At 48.2% G+C, this 19,216-nt stretch overlaps 1 protein-coding gene across 3 annotated transcripts in view; it reads right to left on the bottom strand.

Annotated features, from left to right (window-relative positions):
• COL6A3 (collagen, type VI, alpha 3) overlaps nucleotides 1-19,216 on the bottom strand; it is a 77,286-nt gene that overhangs the window by 39,197 nt on the left and 18,873 nt on the right. For all 3 annotated transcript variants that reach the window (XM_006893447.1, XM_006893448.1, XM_006893449.1), the window contains 13 exons: nucleotides 17,654-18,256; nucleotides 16,418-17,023; nucleotides 12,330-12,944; nucleotides 8,677-9,276; nucleotides 7,380-7,717; nucleotides 6,128-6,206; nucleotides 5,505-5,650; nucleotides 3,080-3,172; nucleotides 2,402-2,455; nucleotides 1,239-1,310; nucleotides 529-555; nucleotides 379-423; nucleotides 215-268 (listed from right to left, as the gene is read on the bottom strand). In XM_006893447.1, coding sequence (XP_006893509.1) covers nucleotides 215-268; nucleotides 379-423; nucleotides 529-555; nucleotides 1,239-1,310; nucleotides 2,402-2,455; nucleotides 3,080-3,172; nucleotides 5,505-5,650; nucleotides 6,128-6,206; nucleotides 7,380-7,717; nucleotides 8,677-9,276; nucleotides 12,330-12,944; nucleotides 16,418-17,023; nucleotides 17,654-18,256 — 3,332 coding nt within the window. The remainder of the gene's footprint in view (nucleotides 1-214; nucleotides 269-378; nucleotides 424-528; nucleotides 556-1,238; nucleotides 1,311-2,401; nucleotides 2,456-3,079; nucleotides 3,173-5,504; nucleotides 5,651-6,127; nucleotides 6,207-7,379; nucleotides 7,718-8,676; nucleotides 9,277-12,329; nucleotides 12,945-16,417; nucleotides 17,024-17,653; nucleotides 18,257-19,216) is intronic.

The following is a 19,216-nucleotide window of genomic DNA, read 5'->3' as shown; positions in this document are numbered from 1 at the left end:
AGCTCCTGGAGAAAGCCGTCATGTTTAGTAAGAAAAAAAAAAGTCCCGCAGATGGACTAACACCATGGCTGCCACGACGGGCTCAAACAAGGCGCTGACTGTGAGGTTGGAACAGGACCACGTAGAGGGTCGTTCTGTCACTATGAGTCAAGGTCAACATGACGGCACCAAACAGCGTCTTCCTATGCCAGCAACTCTGTGGAAGGATACCTACCCTTCTCCCGGGGCTCCCTTTGTCTCCGGAAGAGCCAGGCAGCCCTCTCTCTCCCTGCCAAGGACAAGGAAACATGGTCATTTGCGTGTGATTTCTACAGCAGACGGCAGGGCTGGTCTCCACAGTCTCCAGTGTTAAAGAGCTGAACCAGGTAAACCACTCACCTGCTCACCATCAAGACCATCCAGCCCAATCTCTCCTAATTCACCCTGGGAATGAAGAAGACATGCAGGTGAGGGGAGAAAGCCATCGGCAAAGAAGAAGAAAGAAGCTCTGGGAACGTTTAAATGCACAGATAAACAACACAGGCTTACCTTCTCTCCTGGGAATCCACGAGAGCCCTGGAAGGCAAGAGGAAAGGGTCCAGCTTAGCTTCCTTTCAGTGAGGCTGGTCAATCAGGGCCTGACTGGCAAGACACACTGTCCCCCCTCCACCCCCACCCAGCTGGAAGCCACAGTGGCTGACGGTCAGGGTTGGTGGGGTATCGGTTAAGGTCCTCTCTTGCCATCACGTGGCTACTTATGAAGTTAGCGTGCTTGGAGCTGAGGAGAAAACAGACCTGCGATCCAGGGCAGGAGATGTGAACCCTCAAAGGGTCTCTGCAGGCCAGTGAGGGGGAACTTGCTGAGGGCTATCCCTTTAAGATCTGTTTTCTTTCAGTGAGTGAAGGAGTTCTTCATTCCAAACCCATTGTAGAATCTTCCAGAAAAACTGTCTTCTCCTGTCGCTCTGCCTGGCTTCTCACTGCAGTAACCAGGTTCTCCCACCCAGGGTCCTTGTTTGGTCTCAAGTGTCCCCTAGCTACCACATGACTCCGCAGGAAATGGTGTCTCGGTTCTAGACTCTCTCCAACTGGTTAGCTGGCCCCTGGACTCTAACTTGGAAAAGATCCTGAACTTCCTCCTCCTGACCCCAGGTCTTGGGGGGGGATACCTGGTGCCCCTCTGCACACACCTCAGAGCCCAAGCGGGATGCTACAGCCTCATCCCTCACCCCCACCGAGTGCCCTTCTGGAGTTCATACCTTTACACCTCGCTGACCGGGGCAGCCCTGGAAGCCCTGAGTGCCGTTCACACCTGGTGGGCCCCGTTCGCCCTGTGGGAAGAAGAAGGGGGACAGGTTAGCAGGTGAAGCTCCACCTGTCAGCCCTGCGGCACTGAGAGGACGTGCTCTGGGACTCGGGTCTCACGTCCAGAGTGACGACCAGCCCAGCAGGTGGCTGGCCTCCCCGAGCCCGGGGTGCAGCCTGGTTGGCTGGGCCTGAAACCTGTGTTCCCTCCCCTGGAGAAAGTCGGGTCTGGGCTCCAGTGTGAGCATGGAGAACCCAGCAGCCTGATGGCCCTTCCTTGGTCCCAGATATCAAGCAGGGTGAGCCCTGAACCTTCTGTTCTCTGCTCTGGAGGGAACGGGAGCTGGGGAGGGGGCCTGTGTGCTGTAGGTGAGTGGGGCCTAGAGCCAGTCATGTGGGCACTGGACTGTCCCTCCCCAGTCCTCAGCTACAGTACATGGCTGGGCCTTGACCTTTCAACTCTACCCTAGGTAAAAAGGGGGTTCTCTACGCCCAGGGTGAGGGAGCCCTGGACATCTGGTGTGTGTAGACCCCCCATGGAGAGCAAACCCAGCAATCTGAGTACACCCATTGGGCCCTCTGTTTTCCCACAGGCCCAGGCCTGTGATCTCACACATCTAGAAAGCTGCTTCTCCCTGCTCTTGGACTGGGCCTTGTTCTGGACTCTCCAGGCTCCCTTCATGACGTCCTTGGATCAGCTTGTGCCCCAAGAACAGCTGCTGGCACCTACTCCAGCCTCACCTGGACCCCTCAATCCCGACATGCTGAGAGTCCGCCTGAAGGAGCCTGTGCCCAGTCAGGCTCCTCTCCGCTCTAAAGCCTCAGTCCAGCAGCAATGCCGGGGCAGCCGGGTGGCCCTCTCCACAACCCTGACTCTCCCTTGGAAGGAGCATCCATGCAAGCTGGCATGTCCTTCCCACGCTGGTCTGACCCTGCTGGTGACTGCACCATTCTCCACAACACGCAAGCCCAGGGCAGTGGTTTGGAAGCCCCAAGGTAACCTTGCTCCCCGTTGGAAAACCTCTGGGAACTGGATCGATGGGGAGACCCCTGGGTCAGTCCCAAGAGCAAGGACCAAGGAGAAGATGGAAGGAAGCAGCTCATGGCTCTCACTTACCGGCCCACCCTCATCTCCGGGGTAACCTCGGTAACCGTCTTCTCCAGGGATGCCCTACAACAGAGAAGATCAGGACACTCCGTTAGCCCTGAGGTGTTTGCTCGGAATCCAGTCTCTCCATGGTGCCCATCTGTGGTAGTTCCCATGTCTCTCAATGTTTCCTAGACTTTGTAGCCTTCCCCAGCTCCTAAAGTCTGTGTTATTACTATTCTATCAAGACTTAAGTCTCCATCTCTGTCAAGAAAGACTGTTTCCTATTAACTCAAGGATAATGCCGAGGGCCTCGCTGACCACCCACAGAATGGTCATCAGTTGGAGACACCTACTGGCCTGGGCAGTATCCTGAAGAGTGTCATTCTGTCCCCCAGAAAGGAAGGACGACAAGTCTTTAGAGCATGCAAGTGGTGACTGTACTCTGTTAGAAAAGGTTAGAGGTTCAAGTCCACTGCTGATCTTCTGAAATCCCTAAAGATCAAAAGAGCGAAGTTGTCCTCTGGCATGGGTGGGACACAATGTCAGGGTCAACTTGATGACAGCAGCTGGGAAACCATCTCCACTGAGGCTTCCTGGTCTACACAGCGAGAAGACCCTTTCTTTCCCACCGTCTGTCTCCATGCTGGCTGAAGGCCTGTGTCTGAAAGCTGGTCTCAGGGTAATGAAAGGGAGGAACCCCCTTACCTTTGGCCCAATTGTGCCAATGGGACCTCGGTCTCCCCTTTGTCCAGAGCACTTGCACGGAACCCCACAGCAAGCTTTCTCAGCAATGTTGTCCTAGAAAATGGTAAAAAAAATATAAAGCTTCAAGTCTCAGGAATTACTGAGAAAGTAAAAGGCATGAACACCTTATGAAAGTCAAAAGCTGCTGCAGGTGAGGGAGGAAGTGGCTTTCCAGGACTTGAACTCAGGACTGGCTGCAAGGGGAGAGGGGTCCAGTGAAGACTAAGCAAAGTAGATCCACACTGCTGGACTGGGCATCCTTCCTAGATGTGGCCAGCTAGACAAACGTGTGTCAAATACTACACACTTCAATGGTTTTAACTCACAAACAGCAAAATCTGACAAAGTACAAAATTTCCAGGAATGACGGTGGCTCCAAAGCACAGACCCATAGGTGGTCCTTCCTCAGAACCGAAGCCCGAGTCAAGGGCGAGAAGCCAGCCTCCAGGGCGGCCATGGATGGACACAGGCCACACTCAGCCACTCAGCAGCCCCAGCCCTACCTTTACCTCATGGGGAAAACGAACACCCAGAACCCGTTCTCATCTGCTGACCTACTCAACTACTCGCCTGCCAGTGTGTGCTCCTGGGGAGGCTGGTGTTGTTCCGACACTGGAAGCTCTGTCACAGGCATTTAGAATACCAGCAAACCTCACCCACGTGCACAGATCTCAGTAGTACTTCCAGATTAAGACAAACAAGGAAGAAGCTTTCATCTATTTCTGAAAAATCAGTCAATAAAACCTCTATGTACCGCAAGAGCTGTCTGACTGTGGTCAGGAAGATGGGCCCCTAGGCTGGACACTGAACAATGGACATGAACACAGAAGATCATGAAACTGGCAGAAGACTGGACACCTCATGTCCTGTTGCCATGGGGTCACTGTGAAACACAACCAATCGACCAGCCGTGGTCATGTGCTTTGTCTTAAAATGTACTCCCAAGAGCTTTCACTCTACCCCATGTCCCCTGCTTATCTGGTCACTTCCTGACAGTCAAGTAAAAATTCCCAGTTCCAGTCCTGGGATGAAGCAGGGAGGAGACCTGGAAGAGCAGAGTCCACTGTCCCCATTCACATACACAGTCCACTCCTTCGCAGCCAAACACTGGTTTCCCAGACTCAGCCTCCCATTCCTAAGGCCCCCTCACTCCATCAAGTGTTTGTCACCCCCGGGACGAGCACGAGCACCTCCTACTCTGCAAGGACCAGGAGGCCGAAGGAAACGAGAGGAAAGGGAAGAAGTGGACGTCCTCGTCCAGAAGTGGCCATGCTTCTCCGGACCCACTGTAACACTGCATCATCAGAAATCTCATGAATGAAAAGACCATGAGCGACTTACTACTGGGAGCACAGGAAGTACTGAAGGGCCAACGAGCAGAGCCAGGACACTCATGTGACACGGCATAAGACAGATCCCGGTGCGAGCCAGGAGTCCTTGGACAGTACAACTGACTGTCATGCTTGGCTGCTAACCGAAGGTTCAAGTCCACCCAGACGAACCTCAGGAGGACAACTTGGAGGTCCATTTCCAAAAAGTCAGCCACAGAAAACCCAGGAGAACCGGCTTTCCCCAGGCACACACAGGATTGCTGTGAGCCAGGCTAGACTGAGTGACATCACGGTCAAGGGCATGAAATGAACCAAGTTTCCCACCTGCAATCCCTCCCCTGTTCAGCCTATAATACCTGCAAGGGAACCAATAGATTCAACGAGTTCAATATTCAATTAAAAAACTTAGATAGATTTCAACTAGTTGCAACTCCTCATTTTTCAGTTGAGAAAACCAAGGGCCAAGGTCAAGCCAGGATTCTCCCAGGTTCACAGATCTGTGATGCTGCGGGATAGATGAGGTCTAAGATGCCTGAATGCCCCATGGAAGAAGTTCTGGTGATGCATGGCTAAGGCAATCACTGCTAACAAGAAAGGCTCACAGGAGCAGAGCAGTCTGCCACATAATGCCCAGCTTCAGAACCTCGAAGGGCAGTCCTCCACTGGCCCTCACGGTCACCAGGAGCCAAAATTGCCATGACAGTGGGCAGTTTGGGGGACATGACGTTTGGGAAAGTCATTGTTGTTATGTGCTGTCAAGGTGGAACCAACCCAGAGCTGAACATGCAGCGGATTTTCAGAGAGGCCATAAATCACACAGGAGGAGATTGCCCAGCATTCTCACACAGATCAACTTTGACACAGTGGCTGCAACATGACTATAAACACAGCAACAATAGCAGCGACCGAATGTGGCATTTCACTCTGTTGTACTTGGGTTTACCATGAGTCAAAACTGACCCCACAGCGCCCAACAACACAGGGCTGGAACCAACCTGCATGCCACAGTCCCTGGCACAGGAGCCGATGTGTGTGCAAAGATGTAGGGAACTCACCAGCTGTTCCGCCAGCTCATGGTCCAGGTCCAGTAGGTTCATTCTCAGAGGCCTGTTATACATGAAGCCCCGTCCGAACTCCGCCTGCATCAGCCTCTCCAGATTGGCCACTCGTTCAAGACCCACGAAGATCAGAGCTTGGACGCCTGCAGGAGGGATGCATAGCCAGGCTCACCCAGGCACTTGAGAGACAAAACCCCTTCCTACTTGGACCAAGGCACTGGGGACTAAGGTCAAGCCTGCTCTGAGAAGCTGTGCCCTCCAGAACACTGTCAACTGGGCTGCCAATCCCAGCAGAGCAGCACACCCTGCATTTCTGGTTTAGAATCCAGCAACAGCAGCATCAAACCCACCTTCTTTTTTCTAATTTATTTTCTATTGTCTTACAGACAAAATTCGCATACATTATATTTCATTCATGCACATTGTGTTTCACACTCCTTCCATTATATTGTGCTTCATATGATCCCATACTGCGCATTTTATAAAATGAACCACTGTTGATCTATGCCCAGTATTACCCCAGCTCTTCAGGTCCCCACCAGGTCTTGCCTAATTCCTTCACCGCCTTCCTCCTCCCACCAGTCTCCATGACCCGGTGCTCTCTCCTCCTCCACTCCCACCTTCTTGTCGGAGCTCCTCCGAGGCTCTCTGTAAAGCAGTCAGGTCTCCATCCACCCCGTCCGTGAAATGAATGACCACCTGAAGGAAGAGACAGGTCACACCCCAGCTCACATGGAGAAGAAACAGCACAGTCCACACTGTGGAGAACTGCGAGGTTATCTAGATCCAGCTGAGGGAATTGAGGGCCAAGGTCAAGTTCTGATGCTCCTATTCTTACAGTTGTTTGTTATTGTGAAATAAATAAGATCTGGACTATATGGGCATGATCTAGGGCATTCACTTCACTACAAAACTACAAAACCAAGAGAGCTCTGGTGGCCTAGTGGCACGAAGCTGCACTGCAATCCCAAAAGCAGGTGGTTCAAATCCATCAGATGCTCCACTGGAAAAGGAGGGGCAACCTCCTCCTGTACCAGTCAGATCTGATTTGATGGTACACTTACACACACAAAAAATAACAGAATGAAAAAGAATTTTTTAAAAATACAAAACCAATGATGACACTAAAAAGAATTTATTCCACAGCTTCTGGGAATCAGATAGATATACACACTATGTAAAGAGCCCTATTGGAATTGTGGGTTATATGCAGAGCTTAAAAAAAAAAAGGTGTATAATTCAATCCACCCGCTGCTCCTTGGAAGAAAGATGAAGCAGTGTGGTCCCTGTAATATCTCCAGTCTCAGGACCCCAACAGAAGGTCATCATGAGTCAGAATTGATTTGATGGCATTGAGTAGGTTATTCCATCCATATAAAATACAGTATCTCCCTATATATGTGCGTGGATATGTGTGTGTGTGATACAGAGAGAGAGAAAGAAATGCTGATAGAAAGCATAGCTGATTGATGGATGTTGTTGCTGTTATGTGCTGTTCAGTCTCATCTGACTTATGGCTGATCTTCCAATGTGATTTCCCGGGCCGTAAATCACGAGAGAAAGGAGCGTCCATCTTCCTCACAGAGTGGGTGGACAGCACCATAATTAAACATGGATTAACCACAAGTTCAACCCAATCAAGCTTAATGATGGATTCTATCATTTTTAGATTGAGTAAGTTAAAGGAGCGAAATGAAGATGACAGCACATTTCAGATCATGAGGAACAGCCGATAAGTCACGGGCATTTGCATATACCCTTCAGCTACCAACCAGTCAGCTCTGACAGTGTGCATATAATCTGGGAGACGGGCTCCCAGACTCCCCTTACCAGCAGGAAGCCGGAGGGTGCACCTGGAGTGTCTGCACTTACCTTGACGCTGTTGGGCGAGGACATCCTGAACTTGTCCTGGTAGACCTTCAGTGTGTCAGCCGTGAGGACGTAGGGGTGCTGGTTGCGCATGTTCTGGAACTTCTCCATCAGCTCTGGCCGGTACTCGTCGAAGGCAAAGGCTTCCACTGGGCCTGAGGGTGTGTTGGCCACTACGGACACTCGCACCGTGGGCGTCTGGGTGCCAGTACAGCTGATCCTCTGCATCTGGCTGATTCGATTCAAGATGTCTTCCATCTTGGACTCGAGTCCCTTCTGGGCCACAAATACATTCTGATCTCTTGAACCATCAAAGCCCAGAATCACGTCCACGTTACAGACTGAAGAAGAGAAAGCAAAGGGATGACTTCAAATACTGTCCAGGCCCAGTTCAGGTCCGGGGCCAGGGCGCGGTGTTCATGGATGACAGGAGGTCCTTGTACTGTCAGCTTTGAGAAGCAATCTGATCATCTCCTCTCAGGGGGAGAAAAGGTGCCAACCATCAGAAAACAAAATTATAGGCCATTTGAGTACACGTTTGCTTTTTTTTCTATGTTGTTAATCATAGCTGGCAGGATAATCTTCAGTGGTTTTAAAATGGAACTAAAGTTTGTGATTGACATTAAACATGCTTGAGAACTCCAATATTCAGATCTCAAGTAACCGATCTAATGAATTCACAAACAGAAAAAGGAATCAACAAGTCTGAATCACTTCTGGGATCAAAGAATATGTTACAGAGAGTCAATTTTGAAAGAACAAGAAAAAACAGACCTCTACTGGGATCCAGGGGAAAAACTATCATAACAGGATCCTATTAATTCCTATTTGGATATAAGCAAATGTCAGAGGCAATCGAATGCTGGAAAGGTTCATAAAGCCCAGTGGTTAATTCACAAAACGAGAATGTTCCATTTTGATGGGGCTGGATGAACACCCTAAACTATTGCCCTCAGATAATTGTTAAACCTCAAACGGAAGTTTCCCCAGAGCTCCTTGCCTTAATTAGGAAAGCTTGTCTGTCTGAAGCATCGAGATTTTCTAAAGATTAATCTATGTACGTTCAAATTGACAAGAGTAACTCAAAAGGTTAGTTGAGAAGCTGAGGGGACAGAAAGTGGTTGTGAATGGTAGTAGAGTAACTTGGAAAAGGCTACTGAGAATCGTTACTCATCAGCAATGTTACTGAATCATGTGTGGAGGATTTCTTGAAATGGGATATCCTTAGCTGTGCACATTTCCATCAGATCTATGTGCATTTACTGGCTGTGACTGAAAGCACACACACAGTGGGGATTACCTTTGGAGACGTCAGACACACCAGGACATAAGGTTTCATGCATTGCATCATGTAATGTTTCCAGAACTTGCTCGCTCAGCTCCGACAGCTCTTGCACGTTCCCAACACGGAATGCCGTGGCACTGTTTGATGCTATCTTCCCAACCTCTTCTGAATCAATGTTCCTCACGCCCACTGCGAACACCTTGACGCCTCTCTGGGTGAGTGCCAGACTTGCTTCCTGCGCGTCCTCCACTGACTTCCCTCCCGTGATCACAAAGGCAATCTGTGGAACCCTCTGGTCCACACGGCTGCCTGCCTCAGACACGAAGTGGTTCAGCCGCAGGTGTTCAAGGCCCACCCTGGTGTTGGCATGTCGTCCCCCTTTGTAGACCACTTTGTTGATGGCGTCGATAATGTCCTTTTTGGTGGAAAAGTCCTTCAGGAAGAACTCGTCGGTAGGGTCAGAATTGTACTGGACCAGACCCACCTGGATGGAGTCACCTCCTTCATAAAGAGTGTCCACAATCTCAGACACAAAACGGAGCACTTCCTGGAAATTGTCCCTGCGGAAATTGATGGAGCCATCCAACAGGAAGATGATGTCTGCTTTCTTTTTCTCTAAACATGATTAAAGTAAAAATGAACAGAAATGTGGTTTCCATATCAGCACAAATACACAAAAGGTAAACATTAAAATAATTAAAATTAGACATTCCTATAAGCTATTGACACGAAAATCTTCAGTCTCTCCCATGCTTTTCTAGACACTGAGTGCACAACCCTTAGTCGAAAGCTCTATAAAGGTGCCCTGAAAGTTAATCATTTAAAAACCCCCACAAAAATAGAGTTAATCACATCCTTATTGGCTTTCAGCAATGGACAGAATCTTTGAGGCTGGCCATGCCTTGTCAAGCATAACCATTGAGTCTAAACCAACTCATTGCTAAATCTCCAGCAAGTTTTCAGAGACAGTTTATCACACTGGAAGAGACTGCCTCTCTTTCTCCTGTAGAGCACCTGGTGAATTCAAACTGTGTGCCTTTAGGTTGGCACCCCATTCGTTACCAATAAGCCACAAGATATCATCCTATGATCCTATGCTCCCTAAATTGTACTAAAACCAACAAGATGGATTGAACTGTGCTCCTGCCTGCCCCCAAATACATTTCAACTTGACCAGACCATAATTCTCAGTGGTTTGGTAGTCCTGTAATGATGTTACCATCTTTCATAAGAGAATCTGTTGTGATCAGTCAGCTAATCAATTGTAATGAGATTAGAGTGGGACATAATAGCCCTTCTCAACTCACATCCCTGATCCATGGAAGATAAGTTTTCTTGGGATATAACCTGAATCATCTTTTATCTTACAAAAGAGATAAAAAGAGAGAAAAGCAAGTAGAGTAGGAGGAAAAGAAAGAAAGAAAAAGGAAGGAAGGAAGGAAGGAAGGAAGGAAGGAAGGAAGGAAGACTGAATCAGAGTGTATCCTTAGAGTCCTGTGATGAGAACCTCCTAGACCCAAGAGAAGATTAATGCCAAAACAAAGGTATACTTTTGAGGATTGCAAAGTCCATAGATATGGAAAAGAAATAAGAACTTTTCCCAAGAGCTCACAGAGAAGTGCTACTCTGAATTTTTATTTTTAGCTTCTAAACTGTGAGGAAGACATTCACTTGTTGGTAATTTGGTTATAGCAGCACTAGAGAACTAAAACTATAAGTAATAGTTGATCTATAACAAACAAAAAGGAAGGAAATATGAGAACTAAGGTAAACTGAGCCCCAGTAATTCTAGGCAGAGTAGCAGGACTCCAGGAACTTGATAGGCATCTGGTGTCAGTGATCTGTGATTTTCAGTGTTTCATGGACTGTCACTCAACCTTTCCTTTATGATTGAATATAAATGATAGTCTCTAGCCAGAGGATGGGGAGAGGTACTAGAGAAAAAATATAAAACACTGGAAAAGCAGTTAGGAAAATGAGAAGGAGATCCCACAAATCTTTGGAATAATTAATGTGTGCATGCTGAAAGCCTGTGGCAGTCATCTGGAAAGCAATGGCATTTGTGTATGACTTTCTAATTGCAGAGTTGAGGTTGGAGCAGAGAAAAGGGGAAATTATAAGGTGGTTTAAGAGAGCTTACAATTAAGATGGTGGGAGACAATGAAATGGCTTTCCTGGAATATATAAATTCTAGTATAATTTTCTTAACTAGTCTAGAAGGTTCTCATCACTGGAGCCCTGGATCCACAGGGCATACTCTACTTTCCTTCTTACTTGGATACATAATCAGCATCCTTGGAACAAGCAATCAGGAGATGTATTGCAGTGGAAAGTCCACAGTGAGGGACCTCTCCAAATTACTGAGGAGTAATGATGTCAGTTTGACGACTAAGGTATGCCTGATTTAGGCCGCGGTCTTTTCAATCACTTGTTATACATCTGAGAGCTGGACAATGAATAAGGATGACAGAGGAAGAATTGATGTCTTTGAGCTCTGACGTTGGAGAAACGTACGTAATACCTCATAGATTGCCAAAAGAACAAACCAAAAATATGCCAAAAGATATGTCTTAAAGAAGGTGAAGTCAGAGTGCCCCTTGGAGACAAGGATGATAAAGTTTTGCCTCCCATACTTTGGGCATATCGCTAGAAGTGGCTATTCTTTGGAGAGGAACATCATGCTTGGAAAGGTGGAGGGTCAAGGAAAGAGAGGAAGCTCCTTAACCAGACAGGTTGAGACAGAGACTGCAGCAATGGGCTTGGGTATGTCAGAGATTGTGAAGATGCCACGGGATAGGACTGGGTTCAGATCTGTTGTTCACAGGATCACTATGCATTGTACTCAACTCAATGGCCCCTAACGACAACAGCAATAATCATTTTCTTTGGATGCCATGTGGTCATCATGCAGAGGAGGGTCAGGAAGAAGTGAGGGCCGGTGGAGGAATTCAGTTTGTTCTTGGAAGCCCTAAAGGATACTATCAGGAAGGAGTTCTTTCCTGATGGTCACACCTGCTCAAGAATGACAGGCGCTTGGTCTTATTGGGTGCCTCACCACTGGGCCAGAACTCACTTCCAAGTCATTCTCAAGAGTGCCTGGCTTCAAAGACTCCATCTACTGAAAGCAACTGATACTGATTAACCCTTAAGGCAGCTTTGTAGATCTTTTCAATAAGGCTACAATTAGCATAAGACATGAAAGAATCAATGGCCACATGTTTGTGAGGTAAGTTCCTTCTATAGGCTCAACTAGGTTCTCTTCAGGTCTTTCATTTCTAATATCTACAGATATTAGGAAATTTGGTAGCCTAGTGAAAGAAACTGAGCTGCAATCCCAAAGGCTCATTGTTCGAATCCACCACCTACTTTGCAGCAGAAGGATGGGCAATCTCCTCCCATGCATTTTACTGCCTCTGAAAACCCACCAGAGGGTCAGCTATGGATAGGTTCCTACTTGACAGCACACAACAACAACAACATGGAAACAACTCTAGAGAAGACAAACATTATTAACATGAATGCTAACCATCCTGCTTTAAAATCTGAATTTTTAAATGTTCACTAAATTAACATTTAATTTAACCAATATTTAATTTTTAAAAACAATCTTTCATTGTCCTTATAAAACAGCTATCACAATCTGTGGTCAATGACCACCCAATGTTTACCTGGGCGTGGGGGAGAAGGTATGTCCACTCTTGGAGGTACAGGGGTGCTGCCAGATGGTCCAAATGAGTTTATGACCCTGTCTTCTAGGTTCGGAAGTTCTCTAAAGTCCCGCACGGTGAAGACCAGATCCGGGTTGCTGGAGATGATCTGCAGCTCGGTTCGGTCAGCGTTGCGGTCTCCTACCCCTAGGCTCATAATCCCAGAAGTCTTTATCACCTGTGAAATCCTGGAAACATCATCCTGGGCCTTTCCACCGAGAAACAGGACGAGGTGTTGGGGCACACCATCTTCTATCCGGCTTCCAGCTGACTTCACAAAGAGATTCCTTGCCACAAACTCCAGGGCTTTGCCAGTGTTCAGTGGGGACCCTCCTTTGAACCTCAGCCGGCGGACAGCCTCGATTATTGCACTCTGGGATCTGTGGGTCTTCAGGTAGAACTCTGGGAAGACATCATTGCTGAACTGCACCAGACCGACCCTCACTTTATTAGTGCCAATGTTGAGTTTTCGAACAATCCTGTTGACAAAGTCTCGAATGTACACCATGCCTTCGCTTCTGACAGCATCAGAACTGTCAATCAGAAAGACAATGTCGGCAGCATCATGTTCAAAATCTAAGGATGAAAGTGAAAAGAGGAAGATTAATCCTCCTCTCATTTGGTTTCTGCTTTGGCTTCTTTACTTTGCATTATCATCCAACTTTGCATTTCACCAAATCATAGCATCAAATAAACATCAAAATGATACATTGATAAGCTGTGTATTGTTTATTTCTTGGGCTTACTAAACTTAATCATTAATAATTGAGCCTTCTTCATAACATACACCCCCCCAAAGATAATGTTCTGCACCCTACTTTGGTGAGGAGCAACTGGGGACTTAAAAGCTTGCAGTTGGTGATCTAAGGTGCAACTCTGGTCTCTCCCTTCCTGGAGCAGAGAGGACTGAAAAAAACCACAGGTAAAAGGATTGAAAATGGCGAGTCTGTAGCACTAATGGACGTTGGCAACCCCAACATCCATGATACTGAGACCAAAGGGACCGGGTGGAGCTCAGCTACCCCTGCTGCCCATCCTGGAAGCGGTGTCACAGAGGGTCCTAAGCACAGTGGGAGGGAAATGTGGGACAAAACTCAAAATCATAAAAATGGTCAGCTTTTCTGGTCTTGTAGAGATGGTAGAATCCCCAAAACTGTGGACCTTTGGGTCTGGAAATGAATACATTCCTGTGACACTACTCTCAACCAATGACAGACAGGCCTACAGCATGAACGCTCATACCAGGGGGTATTCGGTGCTTAGATAGACCGGTCAACCTCTCAAGGTTAAAAGCATAGCCTGTGCCCAGGGATAAAGCTCAGAAAGTAGGACAGAGAGGACTGAAGGAGGAACAGAAACATGGATCTGAGAGAAGGAGCAGAAAGCATGCTGTCACGATGTGAGGGTCGCCGTTGATTTCGTAAAACAAAATGGGTATGAAGGAAAAAACACTGATCTTTCTGAATGTACTCAATTTTAATCTTGATTATGCGATCTCGGTTATAACCAATAGAAAAATGAAATAAATAAACAAGTAGCATTGTGTTCTAAGAATCTACAGAACCTTGCAGTTCTGTCAGAAGAGATCCCATTCACTGGAAGCAACATCTTTGTTCAATCAAAGAGAGAGCTGAGGAAAGGCAAAGCCCGGAGTGACTTGTTGAAGACGACCACTTGACCAGTGTCCAGTCTCTCTCTCCAGCCTTCACTGTCACTTGCCCGAACACCTCAGGTGCAAGGAACTCACAGCACAATATCCTGTGCACTAAATCCAAAACAAGCTTGCCCTGTGTTTGCGATAGTGCATCTTCTTGCTAAATTCATCCTAAGGACCTCTAGTGGCTCTGTGCTTAGCACATCCGGCCACAATTCAAAAGGCTAGTGGTTTGGATCCATCAGGTATCCATAGAAGGGTGGTGTTTCAGGCTACTTTGTAAAGTTACAGTCTTGGAAACCTGTGGGTTAGTTTTACCTTGCCCTGGAGGGTCACAAGGAATCAGAATTTATTCAAGTACAGTGGGCAGAGGGAATATCACTTCTAATCCAGTACTCATACAAAACTTTTCATTATCATTTTCCCAATTTCTTTACATGAATCTTCTCTTTTTTTGTCTCATTATAATTTGTATTTGAGAATTCCAGTCCTCTCCAACTATAAGCTTATAGTCCACCTACATATAACTTAGTGATTTGTAGGAATTCTTGTCTAGAGAAAAGGACTTCAAAGTGTTTTAATCCTTACTTTAGGAACTTCCTAAAAGAGATTGTTCCACTTAGATCCATCTAGGTTAAAGGTCCCCTTCCAGAACTACTGACCATTCAAATATTTTCATCCAACAATTCCCCCCAGTAGTTTATATTATTCTGAGAATTACTTCACAATCTATATCTTCTCTACCCACCTTTCAAATTAATCCTAAAACTCTGGGCTCAGGGTTTTCTAGAATTTGAGATACTTCTTATCTGTATGAGGGGGTTGGGGAGGGTTTTTTGGGAGGGTTTTGGGGTTTTTTTGGTTTTTGTTTGGTTTTTTGTGTTGATTTTTTGTTTTGGGGTTTTTTTTTGAGGTTTTTGTTGTTGTTGTTGTGGCTGTTATTTTGACTACTCAAAGCTATACAAGTATTCAGGTCTTTCATTCATAGGGTTGCTATGAGTCGTCTAAGACCTGACGGCACTTGACAACAATAAAAACAATGAGAGAGCTCTGTTGGCCTAGTGGATAGGAAGTGATGCTACCAAGCCAAAGATGAGTGATTTTAGTCTGCGGCCCTCAGGCCTGGTTTTAATTGGTTTTGGTCAAACATTCTTCTAAGTCGTATAGCCTTGGTCTGTCCACTTGCTGTACAGATGTAACTTGCGGTTGCTGTGATGCGGAACACTGTGACGTGTCAAATGCGATAATAGTTACCCATGGTAGACAGTGTTTGGTGGAGCTCCCTGTCTAAAACAAGCTCGGAAGCAGGAGTGGCATCCAGCTTGCCTCCAGAAACTCTGTTAACTTGGAGAAAGGGTGAAAGTTATACAAGTATTTGGGTCTTTCGTTCATAGGTTCGCTATGAGTCATCTACAACTCAACAGCATTTAACAACTCATGTTGCCACTCCACCAGTCCCAGTGTCTGCCTCCTATCACTGGGCTGTTTATAGTGAAATTGTGGCCCAGCAAAAGCTGAGCAGAGCATGTCACTGAGATCATGAGAGCAGATCCTGACACTGGGCGGCCGGCTCGGGTACCCTGTCAGACATCGGTGCTCTCATGGTCAGCAGGAGAGCTTCTACATTGATATTAGATGTGGCTGGATGGACCAGCACAAACAGGAGACCACTCTCTAATCCAACCTGAACACAGACCAAAAACCTCAGAAACAACAGAAAACATTGTCCCAAACACAGGAAATAGCTGGGCCCCACCCTGTCTCAACTGCTGCTTCTTTACTATCCAAGCCTCCGCTTTGCTCTAGACGTTCCCCTTCTAGCTGAGATGCAGGAAACGAGGAAATTGCTGAACAATCTCTGCTCTTAACAGCATGCAATCCAGGGCAAGCCCCATTTCCTTATACCTTCCCCCAAATTGCCTGTGACCGACCTCAGGCTTCTGCCAAGTTCTGTCTGATACTCTCTCACTGGGAATGCTCATGACCCACAACAGACTTCTCCCTCCTTGCAGTGAGCAAAACCCAGCCTGTTCAACCAAAGGTGTGTCGTCAGGGCTAGAGGCTGGAGGTCACTAATCACCCAGACAGGAGGGAATATCACCAAGCTCAGACTTCATTGTGACTTAACATCATGACCGTGGCTCTGACCTAGACCAAACCTACTGCCCTTCAATCAATCCCTCCCCCGCCCCATGGTGACCATGGAGGGCAGAGTAGAACTAACTGACCCATGGGGTTTCCGAGGCTGTCTCATCCTTCTTTAGGGGAGCTAGTGATTAGAACTACCGGCCTCTCAGCAGCCCAATACTTAATCCACCGTGTCATCTAGGTCTTACCATCACTCTGGATGGCTAAGTTTTTCTTTTGAAGCACTCAGACAAGAAGCAAATCTTACCAGGGCGAGGATATGGGGTGCTGGGCAGGAACTGCCGAATTTGCTCGGAGGAGAGGGTGGTGATAGGGGTCAGCAGCTTCTGCTCCAGGCCGGGCAGCTCCCTGAAGGTGTTGATGGAGAAGACGTACTCAGGGCTGAGCGCGATCCTCACCAGCTCCTCCTGGTCTGCGTTCCTCGCGATGGTGAGAGGGGCCACGCCAAACTGCTTGAGCTCTATAGCCGAGTCAACCACATCGTCATCAGACTTCCCGGACGAGATGAGGACCAGAAACTGCGGGACACCCTCTTCAATGCGGCTTCCCAGGGGCCTCTTGAAGATGTTCCTGGCCACATACTCCAGGGCCCCACCGATGTTAACCTGCCTGCCCCCCTGGGGCCTCAGGCGCCTCACAGCATTCTGTACCTCGTCCTTACTGGAGTGGGCATTCAGCAGGAACTCCACCTTGGGGTCGTCGCTGAACTGGATGACTGCGACCCGGGTGGTGTCGAAGCCCACGTCCAGATAGTTCACGAGCGTCTCGATGAGGGTTCGGATATACTGGAACTCAGGCCCGGCCTTCTGGGACCCGTCAATGAGGAAGACCACATCCCTCTTGCTGCCAACATCTGGGAATGAAATTATACCATGAGTGGCTTTCACATGTGCTGACTGACGGGACATTCTCAGCGTGAACAGACCGCCTCCCAGTTTGTCACGGAACCATCATCTAACAGGGTCCTAATATCAGCTACTGTGTGTAATGTGAGAGGCTGAGCATCAGCGGAGGAGCTCATGGTGTTTCAAAGAGTCCCAACCACCAAACAGCATCTTAATCACAGCGGCCAGTGGCTGGACCTGCCCAGGGAGGTGCAAACCAGTGTGGCCAATTCAATAACCTCTCCTTTCAAACACCCAGGCTGTTGGTAGGTGGGCTCCAAGCAGCTTATTTATTAACAAGAGACATTAACCTGCCAGACCCCACACCACCCTCATCCGTCTACACACAGCTCTTTACGCAGACTTGGGCATCGGAATTAGGTGCCAAGCAGATGCCCCTCTGAGACTTTCATTTGGCCGAGCATCTTGGGTTCCCGCCAAGCCTATGGCATCTCTAAGCCAAGTACTCCGTAATCTTGTAATTACGTTTCACCCAGGTGACAGAGGCCATAAAACGGAGAGGTTTTTCCAGCCCATCATTCAAACGAGTCAACCAGGCTGGTTACAAGGACTGAAGGACCAAGCGGCTCCCACCTTACCTGGACTTGGGGGCAGAATGGGCCGCAGCCGCTCCAGCTCTTCACGGTTGAGCTGAGTTACTCGCTCCGAGATGACCTGGTGGACAGTCCCCAGGTTGCGGAAGGTCGGGATGGCCACCGCAAAGTCCGGGACAAACGAGATGGTCTGCATCTCTGAGATGTCAGCGTTCCCGATGCCAATGCCGATGGGCACCGCCCCGCCCCTCTTGAGGACCACCGCGGGCCCGCGCACGTCATCCCCAGACTTGTCGGCCGTGAGGACGATCAGCAGCTGGGGGATGCCTTCTTCGATCCGGCTGCCTGCAGAGCTAACGAGGATATTCCTCAGCACGAAGTCCAGGGCAGCTCCAGTGTTGGGGGTCGAGCCCCCAAGCAGGCTCAGCCCACGGATGGCGCGGATGACACTCTGCTGATCCGTGTAGGAATTCAGGTAGAATTCGGGCCGGGCCCGGTCACTGTACTGCACCACGGCCACGCGGACCCGGTCCTGGCCCACGTCCAGGCTCTCCACCAGCCTCTGGATAAACTCCTTCAGCAGAGGGAAACCTTCCCTGACTCCGTCGGAACCGTCAATCAGAAAGACCACGTCCTTCTCACCTGAAACTGAGAACAGGCCACGATGACACACACAGGACCCCCCAGTGGTGATTTCATAGCAATCATGGTCACTGAATGTCCAGATTCCCAGAACCTGTGACACTGTCACCTGCTACAGAGAGGGGTCTTTGCAAACGTGACCAGAGAAGGGTTTTGAGATAGGAAGGTTGTCCCGGAGGAGTTTCAAGATCTAGTAGAATCACCAGGACCCTTAGAAGAGAGAGGCTGGGGGAGATGTAAGGGGCCCCAGTGGTCAGAGGGGGAGAAGATGCCCCACTGCTGGACTGAGAATGAAGAGAGAGCCCAGGAGCCAAGGAATGCAAGTGACCTAGAGAAGCTGGAAAGGACAGAGGCGTGGCTTCTTCTCTAGAGCCTCCAAAAGAGACAAAGTCAGCTGATGCCTGATTTTTAGCTCAGTGAAGCAGATAATTTAACATCTGTCCCCTGGAACAAGGGCTGTTAGTGCTGTGACCAGAACATTGCCTGCTAAGCACAAGGTGAGCCCATCGAGCCCACCAGCCTTTCCAAAGGAGATCGATGAGAAGCCTGCTCCTGTCAAGAGTCTGTCCTTGGAATCCCCGACCCGCAATTCCACTCTACACGATTCTACTTACAGTGTTATCACGAGCCAGCTTTGGCTCAAAAGGGTTGGGCCGGGTTTAGTTTCTGGTATTTCTTACTTTAGGGTTTGTGTAGTGTCCTTCCAGAAATGTGAGATAATGGACTTGGAGTTTTTAAGCCATCAAGCGTGTGATCATTTGTTACAGCAGCAGTAGGAAACTAATGTAGTAAACTAATATAGCCTTTTTCTTTTAGAATTTTCTGATAGTCTTGTCTTATGACAGTAGTTACAGAACAGGGTTCAGATCTTTTGTTTATAGAGTCTCCGTGAGTCATATTCGACTCTACGGCCCTTAGCAACAATAACTTGTCTTAATAACTTTCAACTGTGTGTCCAAGCAAGTT

Source organism: Elephantulus edwardii, unplaced genomic scaffold (genome assembly GCF_000299155.1).
Source record: "Elephantulus edwardii isolate Elephantulus edwardi_28Jun2011 unplaced genomic scaffold, EleEdw1.0 scaffold00127, whole genome shotgun sequence".
Classification (NCBI taxonomy): domain Eukaryota; kingdom Metazoa; phylum Chordata; class Mammalia; order Macroscelidea; family Macroscelididae; genus Elephantulus; species Elephantulus edwardii.
Note: the sequence above shows the minus strand (reverse complement) of the source record. Positions and strands in the feature narration are given on the sequence as shown.